This window comes from Carcharodon carcharias, chromosome 3 (genome assembly GCF_017639515.1).
Source record: "Carcharodon carcharias isolate sCarCar2 chromosome 3, sCarCar2.pri, whole genome shotgun sequence".
Classification (NCBI taxonomy): domain Eukaryota; kingdom Metazoa; phylum Chordata; class Chondrichthyes; order Lamniformes; family Lamnidae; genus Carcharodon; species Carcharodon carcharias.
Window position 1 is genome coordinate 102771249 of NC_054469.1, and position 14037 is coordinate 102785285.

At 38.7% G+C, this 14037-nt stretch overlaps 1 protein-coding gene across 14 annotated transcripts in view; it reads left to right on the plus strand.

The window, feature by feature from the left end:
• The window catches only part of invs (inversin), a 429324-nt gene that overhangs the window by 71067 nt on the left and 344220 nt on the right, over positions 1–14037 (plus strand). For all 14 annotated transcript variants that reach the window (XM_041184776.1, XM_041184778.1, XM_041184775.1 and 11 more), the window contains one exon: positions 7662–7797. In XM_041184776.1, the coding sequence (XP_041040710.1) occupies positions 7662–7797 (136 nt within the window). The remainder of the gene's footprint in view (positions 1–7661; positions 7798–14037) is intronic.

Sequence of the window (14037 nt, forward strand, 5' to 3'; positions counted from 1 at the left end):
CGTCCAAAGCCAGCGGGCACGGACAACTCCGCATGGTCTGATCAGTGATGGAAGCCTATAATGTGGGAATGTGTTGCAAAGTGGTGAGGTAAAGGGAATAGATCTAAGTATAGGTAAGTGGCGATTACATGAGGACATGATTCTCGAGAGATATGAGGGTAGGAAACATGCAGAAACAAGATGAAGGTTGAAATCACTGAGGATCAGGAGTCACTCACTGCAGAAGCTAAATGGGACAAGGTACGAGATTTGAGCAAGCTGGAGGACTTGAGAGGGCAGTAGAAAAGAGGATCTTGCAGAGAAGATGGAAGGGCTGGTTGGGAGTGGGATACTCAAAAGAAAAGATGTCTGAGGAGTAAAGGTCCCAACAAAGTGCTACATGATGACCACAAGGCAGATGAGACGTCTTGGTTACTGGGGCAGAAGTCACTAGTGAGTGAACCTGGTCCAGAATGTCAAAAGATCAGGATGAGATCATGAATAAGATTATCAACGATGAAAACCATATTCACAAGGCAGTGGGGACTTTGAAAGGCAGTACTTAATTGATGGCTACTAGAGACTCTGTGCAGGTGATCATAGGCAGAGGGAGAGATAGAGAGCAGTTGACATGTATTTCCTTGGAGGAACTAATGGCGGTCTTTAAGTAAAGCAAAGGGAAGCTGGGAGCCTGCCTCAAAGTTGCTGAATATTGCGGCAACAGAATGAAAGTTATTTTTTTATTTACTGAGAAGTCTGTGACTAAAAAAAATTAATGAAAAGAATGCTTGAATTATGAGTGTTGATGGTGTATTCATTGTAATATGTCATAATGTAAGCTTACTGTCACAAATAGGTTGTTGTATCCTCCTCCTGTCCAGTATCAATTCTTTTACTTACCATTTAAGAATGCAACTTTTTATTAATTCATTGTTAAAATAAATTGTAAAAAGAAAATTAGCACACCAGCTCTATCTAGTGGCCATAATGCAGTGGCTAGTTTCATTTAACTGTATGATGACATCGCATCTGAAGCTCTGTCATCTGATCTTTTGCTCCAATGAACAATGCTGTATGCTGAACTATGCTACAGACACAGTTCTATTGCCATATCTATTGCAATCTACAATCTTGTAAAAATTTGTAAACGATTAAAGCTTGTTCCAATTTGGAGTTTATAGCGCTATAGGAAAAGGGTATATTTTTCTGTTTCATGCTAATATATAGTTACAGGACTGTGTATTTTACTTAATTACAAGAGAAACTAGAAAAATTTTGTCTGATTGTGAAATCTGAAGCTACTTCTTTAAAGATTATTTTCCAACCTGCAATAAACAACTGAAGAAAGGGCGAAATAGTTATTTACCAGGTCAAGGATACATCATAAACTGAGGAGAGTAGCTTTCTCAACAAGACAGTGAAGTCAGCAATTTGAAGTCTATTTTATATTCAGTGGCTCCATACAAATTTAATGTTTTTTTTAGAGACAACTACAACCGTAATTTGTAACTCCTCTCCCTGTCAACAAGTGCCTTTCATGTAGGAAAAGGTCCCAAGGTACTTCACCTGAGTGTTATTAAAGAAGATTTGACACAGAGCTACATAAGGAGACAGTAGGACAGGTGATAAAAAGTTTGATCAATGGGGCAGGTTTAAGGAGCATTTTAATGGAGGATAGAGAGGTTATGGGAGGGAATTACAGAACTTTGGGTCTAAACAGCTGAAAGTATGGCTATCAGTGGTAAAATGATTAAAATTGTGAATGTGCAAGAACCAGAATTGGAGGATCAGGTGGTGGTGGTGGGGTGGTGTGCTGTGGTAGGGAGTGTGTGGGCTGGTGGCTGGGCTGGTGTGGTGTGGTATGGTGAGGGGTGTGCATGAAAGGGTTTGAGCACTAGGAAGAGAATTTTAAAATTGAGGTGCTTCAGGACAATGAGTCATTGTAGATCAATGATGCAAGAGTGGAAATTGGTGAGAGTTATGTTGCAGACTACAACGTTTTGGTGGATCTCAAGTTTATGGAAGCTACAGTGTGTGAGGCTGGCCTAGAGACAATTAGAATAGTCAAGTTTAGAGGTAACAAATGCATGAATGAGAACTACAGCAGCAGATGAGCTGAGGCAGGGTAGGGGCAGGTAATGTTAGAAGTAGAAGTCGACTGTCTTAGTAACGGAGAGGATATGGAATTTAATGCTCGGCTCAGTTTCAAATTCAGGGTTCAGCCCCAGATAGTGACTAAGGAGAAGGATAAAATCAGTGGCTAGGAAGTTATGTTTGTGGTAGGGACTGAAGACAATGACTGTGGTCTTCCCAATATTTAATTGAAGTAAATTTCTGCCCATCCAATAATGGATGTTGGACAAGCTGCGTGATAAGTCAGAGGCTATGTTGGATGGATAAGAATAGAAGCAGCCCTATCCAGCTGGACATTGGAGGAGAATCCTTGGAGGAAGATGGCGTGGTCAACTTTGGCAAAAGCTGCAGACAAGTCAAGAAGATGAGGAGGGACTGTATACCTTTGTTACAGCCACATAGGATATCGTTTGATAAGCACCTTTTCAGTGCTGTGGATGAGTTGGAAACCTGAAGAAAGGCAGGGAAGAAATTGCATTTCTGTCTCTAGTCTTCAATCCTGGCTTCAGAGGGAAAAATGAGTGTCCCCAATGCTGCCTCATCCCTGCCACCTTCGGGCTCTGCACATTTATGTCCTGGCCCGTTTGGTCTTATACCTGTTCAGTGTCTCACCATATCTATGTTGCCTCTTGCCACCTTATGCTCTACTCTCAAGCCTTTGCTACTCTGCCCTACTTTGTCAGTGATTTGGAAAGTTAGTCTTTAATCTTTTCCAAGTCTTTCCTTTCCCAGCATCCTTGCTGTTTTTCTCCATTCCATTACTTTAAATCCTAGGATTCATACATTTCTTCCTTCCTTAGTAAACTGGAAGACTGCTTTCCCCTGCAGTATGCCTCACTCTTGAATCATATTCTAGTTCTTTCCATTGGCCTTTGCAGACAGAGACTAAAGTTAGCTTGCAAACTGCAGCTCCATGGGTCCATATCCACCAGAGTGTTATTGATATTAATGAAGAACACTGCCTGGGCCATGCTGGGGAGCAGCCCATGGGGTTGCCTGCCCCTGGGGAATCGAGGAAAGTTTGTGTAGAGTATGCACACAAATTTCTCCTCCTCACTACCCATTAGCCAGATTTTGGTACGCTCTTTGGTATCAATTGATTCAGCTGTGATTAGGTTGTGGCTTTAAGAGCCTTATTTATCAGGAAGGAGGCACTTAGAAGGATGATGGGCAGAAGAAGATCAGTGTACGGGGCAAGGGCAAAAGGAAAATAAATGAAGAAGATTGGAAAAGTTTGTTCCTAGAGTGGGAGATTGATGGGTGTTGTGTAAGATTGGGTAATGAGGGAGTATGGATTACTGTTCCAGGAAATGTTAGAGCTGCAATTTGTGTGCTGGAAGATGCCAAGAGCAGAACAAAGGGAAAATTTGGCATGTCCAAGATGATCTCTGAATTTGGGGCAGCACCGGGAGAAAAAGTCAGTGAAGACGTAGTAGTATGTGCGGCAGGGGTGTAGGTCAAGAATGGGAAATCATTGATAAACAAACATGATATGGGCACTGGGTTAACAGCAGGGGAGGGATAAGAGCAACATAGACGGCAGTAGACTGAAAAATGAGAGCAAACTTGATTCTGAGGTAACAGCCAAGAGGCAGTTGTCATGCAGAAATGGTTATGAGTTGCACAATCAAACTGGGTGATTTTATGCTTCCCTATACATGTCTATGATACAGCACATCGCACAAGGCCTGATTTGGAATTAGGAGTAGTTTTTAACACTGAGGAGTAGAGTGGGGAAAAACTAGCAGAGAAAGATGAGTATGAGGAAGGGAGGAATTTGAAAAGGAAATAATGTAATTGTTGAAATAAATAAAATGACAGAGTTGCTTAGTGACTGCTGATTTTGACGATTTTGATAGTAGGAATTGCAAAGCTTTTGTACAAGAAGGGAACAAGTATTAGAGATAGCATTTGCCTAAAATAAAATAAAAACAGAAAATGAGTATTTCCAGCATTTTCTGTGTTTTTTCAGATCTCCAACAGCTACAGTATTTTGCTTTAGTAATAGGCTTTGCCCATCGTGGCTGGTTGCAAACCAGCATTGTCGTGAAATATGGAAGCAGCTCACATGCATACCCTCTCAGCTGTAGATGGGGTTGCGAGATAAATGAATGTGATGAAATCTGAACATAAATGGCCATTGTTGCCTTGTTGTGCAATTACAGTTCCTCTATTGGCTGATTAAAAATATCTGCACGGGACTGTGATGCTGAATAACTCTTGTGAATAGGAATTAGGGATTATTGTTGTTTGCTGCAGGATACATGAAAGAAACATCAACAAATTAAAATCCTTATTATTTATCAATGAGAGGAAGTTTTGTTTTTCATTGGGATTTTAACCTTGTTTCCATTAAAGAATTTTGCTGTTAATTTGTGGGGAAGGTGAAGGATGTTGATGGGGTGCAAAATGCTAACCATTTATACTATCCTTGGTTCTTTAAAAGCTGTTGAATAGCCAAAACAGTTGTTTAGATTTGCAAACCCACAATTCCATTTATTCTAAATGCATCACTTTCAGAATAAAATTAAATGAGCAAGTTGTCTTTTAAAGTGTTTGTTCGGAACACAAAAACAGTTGACAGATACTGGAGACTGAGCTGAAGTGACTTTGATATTGTTCTTTATTGAATTGAGTTCAGAGGCTAACTGGTTCCTGTATGATTCCCATTGTAGATAGTACACAGACTCAACTGTTTTCAGTATAGTTTTGCATTCTTATAAGATTTGCTTGTTCAGCTTCATTTGAGGTGAAAGTTTGGAGAGACAGGAAGCTTTACGAGCCCTGTTTTTTAAAAAAAATCTGCCATGCAGCTTGACAACTTAATACATATGACAGTTATAAAAACGCTTGGGTTAACTCTTAAAACTTTTGCTGCAAAAGTGCTTCTAATCTTTCGTGTAAAGTCTTGATGCATTCCAGAGCAGTTGCCAAGTTTCAAGACTGTGGGAGGGCTGGCTAAGTAATTGAGGAGTTCCTGTCACGCAAGTGTGTTGAAAAGTGAATGCTATGGTAATGATGTGGTGGATCTATGACGCTTGTTTGGGTAGCTTAGAAATTGCCAAAGTTCAAACACCACCAAAAAATGTGGATTTCCGCAATAAATGTCTTCTCATATATTCCATTGTGCTTTAAAGAAACCAAAAAAGAGAAAATCCTATGAGTTTCCCAATAATTACACAATAATTAAATAGCAAGTACATGAGCAACTAAAACCCTTTTCAGCACTGCACTTGTGAAAAAAGAATTTTTCTTTGAACATTTGGAATTTATTTTGATTGTTACAATATTTATTGAACAAGTCAAACCTGTCTTGGTTTCAGCAGCATGTATTAAGGTAGACATCAAATTGGGGGAAATAATCAAGTTTTTAGTTTTCATATTGTATTAGTTATTCTTGATCTAATTGCTCTGATAATGAATTAGTTAGACAAAATTAGAAGTCAACAGTCAAGTTTTGTTTGGGAACTTTGGCCTGGAAGCTTAACATATGTGGCATAGTATGAATAAAGTATGATAATTAGAGGTAGGCTTTTATGTTAAAAGAATTAGAATTAGCCAGTAATATATCTTCACTGCTTCTTTTAACCCCCTTTCATTGCCTCTGTGTTATTGGACTGCAAATTAGATAGCTAAACAGGTGTAAATTGTGGCTCAGGTGTAGTTGTCTCACCTTTGGATCACAAGGTTGTGGGTGTAAGTCCCACTTCAGTGACCTGAGCCCAAAATCTAGGCTGACACTCCTGTGTAATACTGAAGGAGAGCTGCGTTGTCAGAGGTGTCACCTTTTGGATGACATGTAAAACCAAGGATCAGTCTTCCCACTTGGGTGGTCAAAAAAGATTTCACAGCATAATTTCAAAGAGGAATAGGGGAGTTGTCCTCAGTGTCCTACCTCATATTTATCCACCCAACCAACATCACTAAAGCATATTGTATGGTCATTATTTCATTGGTGTTTGTGAGAGCTTACTCTGCACACATTGGCTGCAGCACTTCTTAGGTTATAATAAAAATATTTCATTGTCTGTAAAGTGCTTTGGGACATCCTGAGGTTGCAAATGGAGCTGTACAAATCTTGCTTTTGCTTGGCTGCCAGTTTTCATGAGAAGTAACTTTTCCCATTTAATATTGGGAAGGATCATTGTCATAGTCATAAACTCCCGCTTCTATCTGTTTCCCCCCCAGCTGTTGTCTCAGGTTGAATGAGACCATTTGCAAACTTGGTGTCTATACTATTTGACTCCAAGCTGAGCTTCTGACCCCATATGCTCTCTATCACAAAGATCATTTATTTGCAGTTAAGTGACATTGTCCATCTGCCCTATCTCGGCCCATCTACTGCTGAAATCTCATACATACCTTTGTCACTTCCAGAATCAATGGCCAGAATTTTCCAATCCCTCACGCTGGCTGGATTTTCTGGTCCTGCCGATGTGAATGGAGATTTCAATGGCTCGCCAGCCCGCACTGCGTGGGCGGGCAGGGGGGAGTGGTGCTGCAAAATTCCAGCCAACTATTCTTTGAAGCCCCACTGGGTGGGGGCAGTGAAAATCTTGATTCATTCAGAGTTTCAAAAATATTCTTTGCCTATGTCTGGAGGCTTAGCCAAAAAATACCACCTCTTTCCATTGGCTCAATTCCTTGACCTTGTTCTACTGACTTGCTTAGTGTCTATCTCAAACGGACTCCAATATTTCTTTCATTTTTAAAACTCGCACAAAAAGCTTGGTTTACTCTCCAGTCAACTACATTCCTCCTTCTCAACAACTCTGTTCCCATTCAATAGCTATACAATACTACAGTGACTTGGAGACTAACGTCACTTCTTCATTCCTAGCAACAAAAGAAAATAAGATGTGTCATTTGAAGTGTGATCCTCCTCCTTCTCAGCTCTAGCTTCCAACCTCTCCCACTACATCTTAACTCTATTTTACGTCACTTCCTATTGAACTTCTGTATCTAGTTTCTGCTAATCTGAAAATATGCCATTCTGTAAATTCATTCTCATCCCTAAATCCTCACTGTGACTTATTACATCTAATTATATTCCATTTTATTCTTTTCCAGTGCCTTGAAAGTGAGGTACTGCTTTCTTCTCGCGTTTTTCCATCTTTCTATAATTAACAGACATAAATTGACTCCAAGCTTGGGTCTTTTCACTAATGAGTTGCTTAAGCCTTTCCTGCTCTGTTGAATCCTGGTGCCTTGCACTATAGGCCTTAGCGTGCTTCACTTGTTTTTTTTTCACATGGGACAACAAAACTAGAGACCCCCCCCCTGCTCCATCCACACACACACATACACACACACACAACCCGACCTCCCCCGCCTCATCCCAACACGGCCCCCGCACACTGTGTTGCAAGCAATTATAAAGGACTAATGCTAATCACATTAATTTTTCCTTAATAGTTTTCTCACACATACATAAGCCCAGAAGTTCTCAGTAGAGTTAAGTTTGAATTTGAAGGCCTTATTTGTAAATTGCATCTTATTTGTAACCCAATACATTTCATTAATATTTGACTGACATGTTCTTTACCCAGGCTGGAATCTTACCACAAACTGATGGAAGTACGACTTGCACAGAGAACTGGCAGCCGAATGGCTCAATGCTGACCTCTCAGGTTCATGCTGCTGCAGTCAATGGAGACAAGTGTGCATTGCATAAACTCATAGCAGGTGAGCAACCTTGTATTTATAGTTCAATACTAAAAGATTGCCAAATATCTAAGGGTTATACTGCCTTTCTCCATAGATAAAAGAAAATAAAAGGATGCTGTTTCAGCAAAGTTAAAGAAGAAATTAAAACACGTTTCGGTACATTTAAAGTAACAGAAATTTAAATGTTTTGTTTCTTCTGTCCAAAAACTTGCTTTAAAAATGGGGTAAAAATGAAATCTGGGTAAAGGAAGTTTTTAAGTAACACAAAATCAGTCATAGAACCTTCATTTTTATTTATACATCTAAATCGTATTTTAAAAACGTGTAGCTGAAAACACTTCCTATCTATAGAATTTAACTTCCGGTTGTCATGATTTTGTCACAATTTTGAGTCAAAAATACCTAGACATGATTCCATTCCCATTAAGCTGCTGACCTCACAACTTCCCTTCCTGGCTGCCATACTAGTTGATGTCAATGGTTTTCTCTCCTCAGGTACTATCCATTTCTTTTCAAAATCGCTATCATCACCACCCTCTCCCTACCCTCGAACCCTTTCCTTAGAAACATCCTCAACCCCTCTTGTCATTGCAAACTCCTTTTCTACCCCAAATCTTCCAAATTAAAAAAACTGAAGCATAATCTTCTCACTTTTGTGCTCCAGTACCCCTAACATAAACGTCAACATCCCATTATATTTTTAGACTTCTTTTTGTTGTGCACTAGATTTTAGTACATGGCCTCTAACCATTGACAAAATATTCCAATATGTCCTTCCCATACACCAAGTACATGAACTTGCAGTACCCCACTCTCCATTTGCCATGACTCATTTGAACTGATTATCTCTCTTTCTAATTTCTGCTTCCAGCTACACAACTTAAAATTCCCCCTAACTTAGTGCTATCTGCAAACATGGATATAAAATTCTTTATTCCTTTATTTAAGCCATTGATATTTATGGTGAAAAGTTGTTGACCCCAGTCTTTATCCCTGAGGGAGAACCATTTGTCACATCCTGCCAATCTTTGTATACTCCTGAAATTCATACTCTTTGTCTCATATTCCCAAACTAACTGCCAGCCCAGATTACAAGGTTACCTTCAATTCCATGATACACTTATTTTTTGCTCATAATCTCTTGTGCAGAATCTTATCAAATGCATTCTGAAAGTCCATATCGACAACATCCAGAAGTACTCAGTTGTATGTCATGCCAGTGAACTCCTCAAAATTAAGCTAGATTGTTCTGACATGACCTACCCTTCAAATATCCATGTTGAGCCTCTGAGCAGCCCATATTTGTCCAAGGGTTCAACTACTCTGTTCCTGATGACAGACTCCAGTAACTTACCACCAGTGAAGTTAAGCTGACAAATCTGCAATTAGGAATCAATTATTCAGCTGGGGCAAGCTAACCCATGGCACAAATGAAGGCATAAGTTTTTCATCATAGGAAACTCAAATCTGTTTATGTTTGAACTGGAAAAGGAAACAGGTGAGCTTGAGGTGCAATATTGAATGTTTTTGTTCTGTAAAGTATGGCATTCCATTCCATCTCCTGTTACATGAAATTTAGAGATAAAAACAAAAAACTGCGGATGCTGGAAATCCAAAACAAAAACAGAAACAGAAATACCTGGAAAAACTCAGCAGGTCTGGCAGCATCGGCGGAGAAGAGCAAAGTTGACGTTTCGAGTCCTCATGACTCTTAGGGTTGACTCGAAACGTCAACTGTGCTCTTCTCCGCCGATGCTGCCAGACTTGCTGAGTTTTTCCAGGTATTTCTGTTTCTGTTTTTGACACGAAATTTAGAGCCTGGGTAAAAATATAGCCAACAGTGAAACATAGGCTACCAAAATATATTTTCTAGGAATGGTAGCCCTACACAAACTTCAACTTTAATTTCATCATCTGCATCTGAGTCCCTAAATTATTTTGCCAACACCCACCCAAATGTGTGTCTTGAATCTTCAGGCCATTGCTTTCGAACTAGGATCTTTGTTGTTCAAGTTAATCTCAGTTAGGGGATAAGAATGTGTGATTAAACAATTCCACAGTGCCTTGTGACATTTCTTTTGGCATGCTGTCAGCCATTGGGTTCCTTTTCTGATAAATAAGGGATTTAGGAAGTTATCCAGTGTCACACTTCCTTACCTTGCTATGCAGACATCTAATTAAGCCATTCACTTGAACACTGGTCCATCATGTTAAAACATTGTGGGCTTTAGATATAACATGACATTGATTAGAGCCATGGCAGTTATTTCAAATGATTGGTCTCTGTCAGATATTGATACCACCTAGTGTGTTTGGTGTCCTGTCTCAAATTGAACTTGTTTACCAGCAGGGCTATGTTCCAAATCTCATTTCAACAACTTGTCGATATAATTATCTCATTTACCCACCTTTTCAAATACTAGATCCACACAATAGAAAGAAAGTTTTGAAAAATTGGGGTCGTTTTCATTCCAATAGAGGAAATTTCAGGCTCATTTGATAGAAGTATTTAAAATTATGAAGGGATAGGACAGAGTAGAAAGAAATGAAGTTTCTAGTGTTTTAGGGATGCTGAGCAACAAGCACCCACATAACATTAAATGCCAAGTATTTAGGGCAGATAACAGAGAAACCTCTTTATATGGAGTGCAATTATAGCAGAACAAGTTTGCAGAGGTAATTTCCATTATAAACATAGACAATGAAATTTAAAATGGAAAAGTTGCTGCGAAATGGGTGAAGATGTAAGATTTTTAATATATGGAAGATTATTTTCTATTTAAATTTTAAATATAAATTTTAAAATGTTATTTATCCTTCCAGGTCACCCATTCCCTTGCTGCCAGCTTTATTCTTCCTGCCTTTTTCTTTATTCTCCTGGCCTCCCTTTCAATCTGCAGCTTCCCTATCCTGACCCTCTCCTCCTAAATTATCTTACACATGCTTAGTCCCCATACTCAGCATTTTTTGATTTTTCCTTGCCCTTGATGCTTCACATCTTGTCACTCATTGATTGGGACCCACTTACCATTTCAACCTTTCTTCGCTCGGGCCTAAACCCTAAAGTCTCTGGCTATATGCTGGCTCTTTCCGCAGCTTAGTCTTTATCCGATGCCCTCCAAACACCTGCCTACCTTCTCTCTCGAATTGTGCGGCAACTTGAGCCTTTTGTTTGCATTCCTTCTGTAATTTGTTTATTTGGTGACATTTCCCTTGATTCTGTAATGTTGCTTTGAATTAATTAATCCTGCTTCATTATTTAGTTAATTTTGCTCAATTCCATTCTTGCTTGTTGAATGTATCAATTTTCTACTTTTGTGTCCAGCTTTATTTCTTGATTTCTGCTGATCCTGATTTTTTTTTGTAAGTCTGTTAATTGTATATCAATTGGGTGTTTAACTATATAAAAATGATGGTCATTAATTAGGGACTCTCTTGTGTTCATATATATATATAGGAACAGGTTGAAACTGTGGTTGGATTTGAGATGATACGTAATGTGTGCCCTGTAAATTAATGCTTCTAAGTGCATAAAAGTTAAACTCTAGTTCCATTTTTCACTGCCTGGCTCTCTGAGTTCTAATAACTCACACAGAGTTATGGAAAGGATCCAGTAAACTCTCCTCTTGTTCTGACTCGTTCAGATAACAATTAAAATCTGCTTCGACAGCCATGCAAAACCCCAAATTGTTTGTGGATTTTGGCATTAAGTGACCTCTCAGTCACTTCTGTAAATGGGCCTGCAATCCAAAATGCACATGTTTTCTATGCTAATTAAATGATAGCGTGGTCCAATAATTAATTATTAGCTTAATTAAATTAACTAGAATTTCACAGTTTTAAGTGATTTAAGGAATTTACATGATTTCTTTCATGGTAAGATTCTACAGAGAGCTTGTGTTTTCTTCAAGGGACATTCATATTTTAAAAAAATTCTGAAAATTGATATTTCTTTGGAGAAGATTTTCAAACCTCATCCTCAAGTGACTCAAAAATCCACATTAAAAGCAGTAAAGGGATCATGCAGCATTATTTCTACCATAATACTGTACTAAGTTTTTGCAAATTTGTCCATGTTTTGAAAAAAATCTCTTTGCTTGTGAATGGTGTCAAGAAGAGCTAGCTTCAAGGTATTGTTTTGTTTTGTGAACAGCAGTAAAATGTTGATTTTATTTGTTTAAAAGCTGCCATAAAGAAATTGGCCTGAAGCATTCCAATTCTGTTATCCATGACGTAGATTAAATTCTGACTCATTTCTATTGAGAATTTCAGTGTGACAGTGTATTACATTTCATTACCCATTTGCTGCCACCTCTGGTTTTAGGTTTTACACAAGCTCTCTGTAGAATATTACCATGAAAGGAATCATGTATATTCCTTAAATCACTTAAAAATGTGAAATTCTTTTAACCATTCTCTATTTTTTGAGACCATGATGGAATGTTACGGGACACAATGGAGCTTTGATTCTTGTTATGATCGGGATGGGAGGAGTGCACAGATTATCTAGCCCCACTACTCCACAGGTTGCACCGTTAGTTGAAAAGTTTAACTCATTCACCAAAATGGCCAATTATTTAACTTTGCTACTGTTAGACCCAGGATAAAGGAAAATTTAACCAGGCCTCTTTCAATAAACTCAGAATGATTGATTTATTATAAAACAAAACTTTTTTTAAAACAAGTTGCAAGACCTGTTACCACACAATTGTAATCTGGAAGTGTAACTATCACTTCTAAAATTTGTATGCACGTGCATGCACATGCACACACCAGGACAAACAGATAGGGTCTCTGCAGGGATGGGTTTTGGAGGATAGGTTTTATAAAATAAAGGATAAAGTTCGCAGGGTTTTGACACTTGATCTGGAGCCCCTTCATGTGAAGACCCAGAAGGTGTCTGGAGGTTCTCACCAGCGGATCTTCGGCTGGAGGAGAATATAGCCAGATCAATCCTTCTTGTCTCAGTCTATCCATTTTCCAAAGACATGAAAGTCCCACTGAGCTGAGGATCCTTAGCCAAATAGTGACAACCACTTTATTTCAGGCAAGGCGAAGGCAAGCTGGATAGCTTTTTGCTTTCACAGTTGAGTCCCAACTGAATTCAAAATACCAAGTCCAAAACTTAAAACTCATCCCTGTGATGTCCAGTAGCCTTTGCCTTTAAACCAGTTTTTTTTCCCCATCCATTAAAATAATTGCAGAGCAAACAAGCAAACAGCTCTTCCCGCTCAGGTACCATGCTGGTCAAGTGATTTCTTGGAAAAGGTGTGCTTGCTCCCAGTCCAAAGGTGAACTTATGACCCTTTTTAAAAAAAAATCCAGGTCAGCTTCCAAGTGACCAGATAATGCAGTGTCCTTCCATATTTTAAAAGAAAATATGGTTTTAATATTACTTTAATATATTTTTCCTTATCTCCCTTTCTGCTCTATCAGATACAAGGGTGGCACCTAATCTCTAAACAATGTCAGTGTCGTTCTTAAACTGAACAGCAATTTAAGGGAAAATTACTTTTGCCCTCACTTTCCTGTGTAAGTGCCTGTCCTGTACTAAAATCAGTCAAACCATTCCGTAAACGTCAACTCTTTTCTTCTCCGCCGATGCTGCCAGACCTGCTGAGTTTTTCCAGGTAATTCTGTTTTTGTTTTTGTTTTGGATTTCCAGCATCCACAGTTTTTTTGTTTTTTAAACCATTCTGTTGTTGCTTTTAATGGGCTTAACCAGAGTTAACCCAGAAAACAAATTAAAAGTCACATCAAATAGAAGCATATTGACCACAGGGCAAAATTATTCTCCCTAACTTTGTGTCTTGCACTGTGGGTGCAAATGAGCTGCAAAGAATGCTTACTGGGAAATTAAAAATTAAAATGTACGCACTAATGCATTATGGAATAGATTGTCATGATCCTGGTAGGGACAGTTAATATTCAAAGCAGAAATCCGAACACCTGACAATTAACCAACTATGCCACAAGATTTCATGTTTTTAAACAAATACAAACGTTATTGTATCTTAAAAAGAATTAAACAAAGTAAGCACTATTAACTTAACTCTAGCTTATAAGACTCCTACTATAAGCAGCTGTAAATTTTGCTCTTCACCCCTCCCACCATCCCAAGAGTTCCCTTATCTTATGAAACCTTAAACATCCGTTCACTTTTCCTGGGACCATTTGAAAAGGTATGCCACGCCCTCTGGAATTTACTTCTCAGTATTTCAGCAATTCCTTCGAGGTAAGATTCTGTGAAGGTCCTTC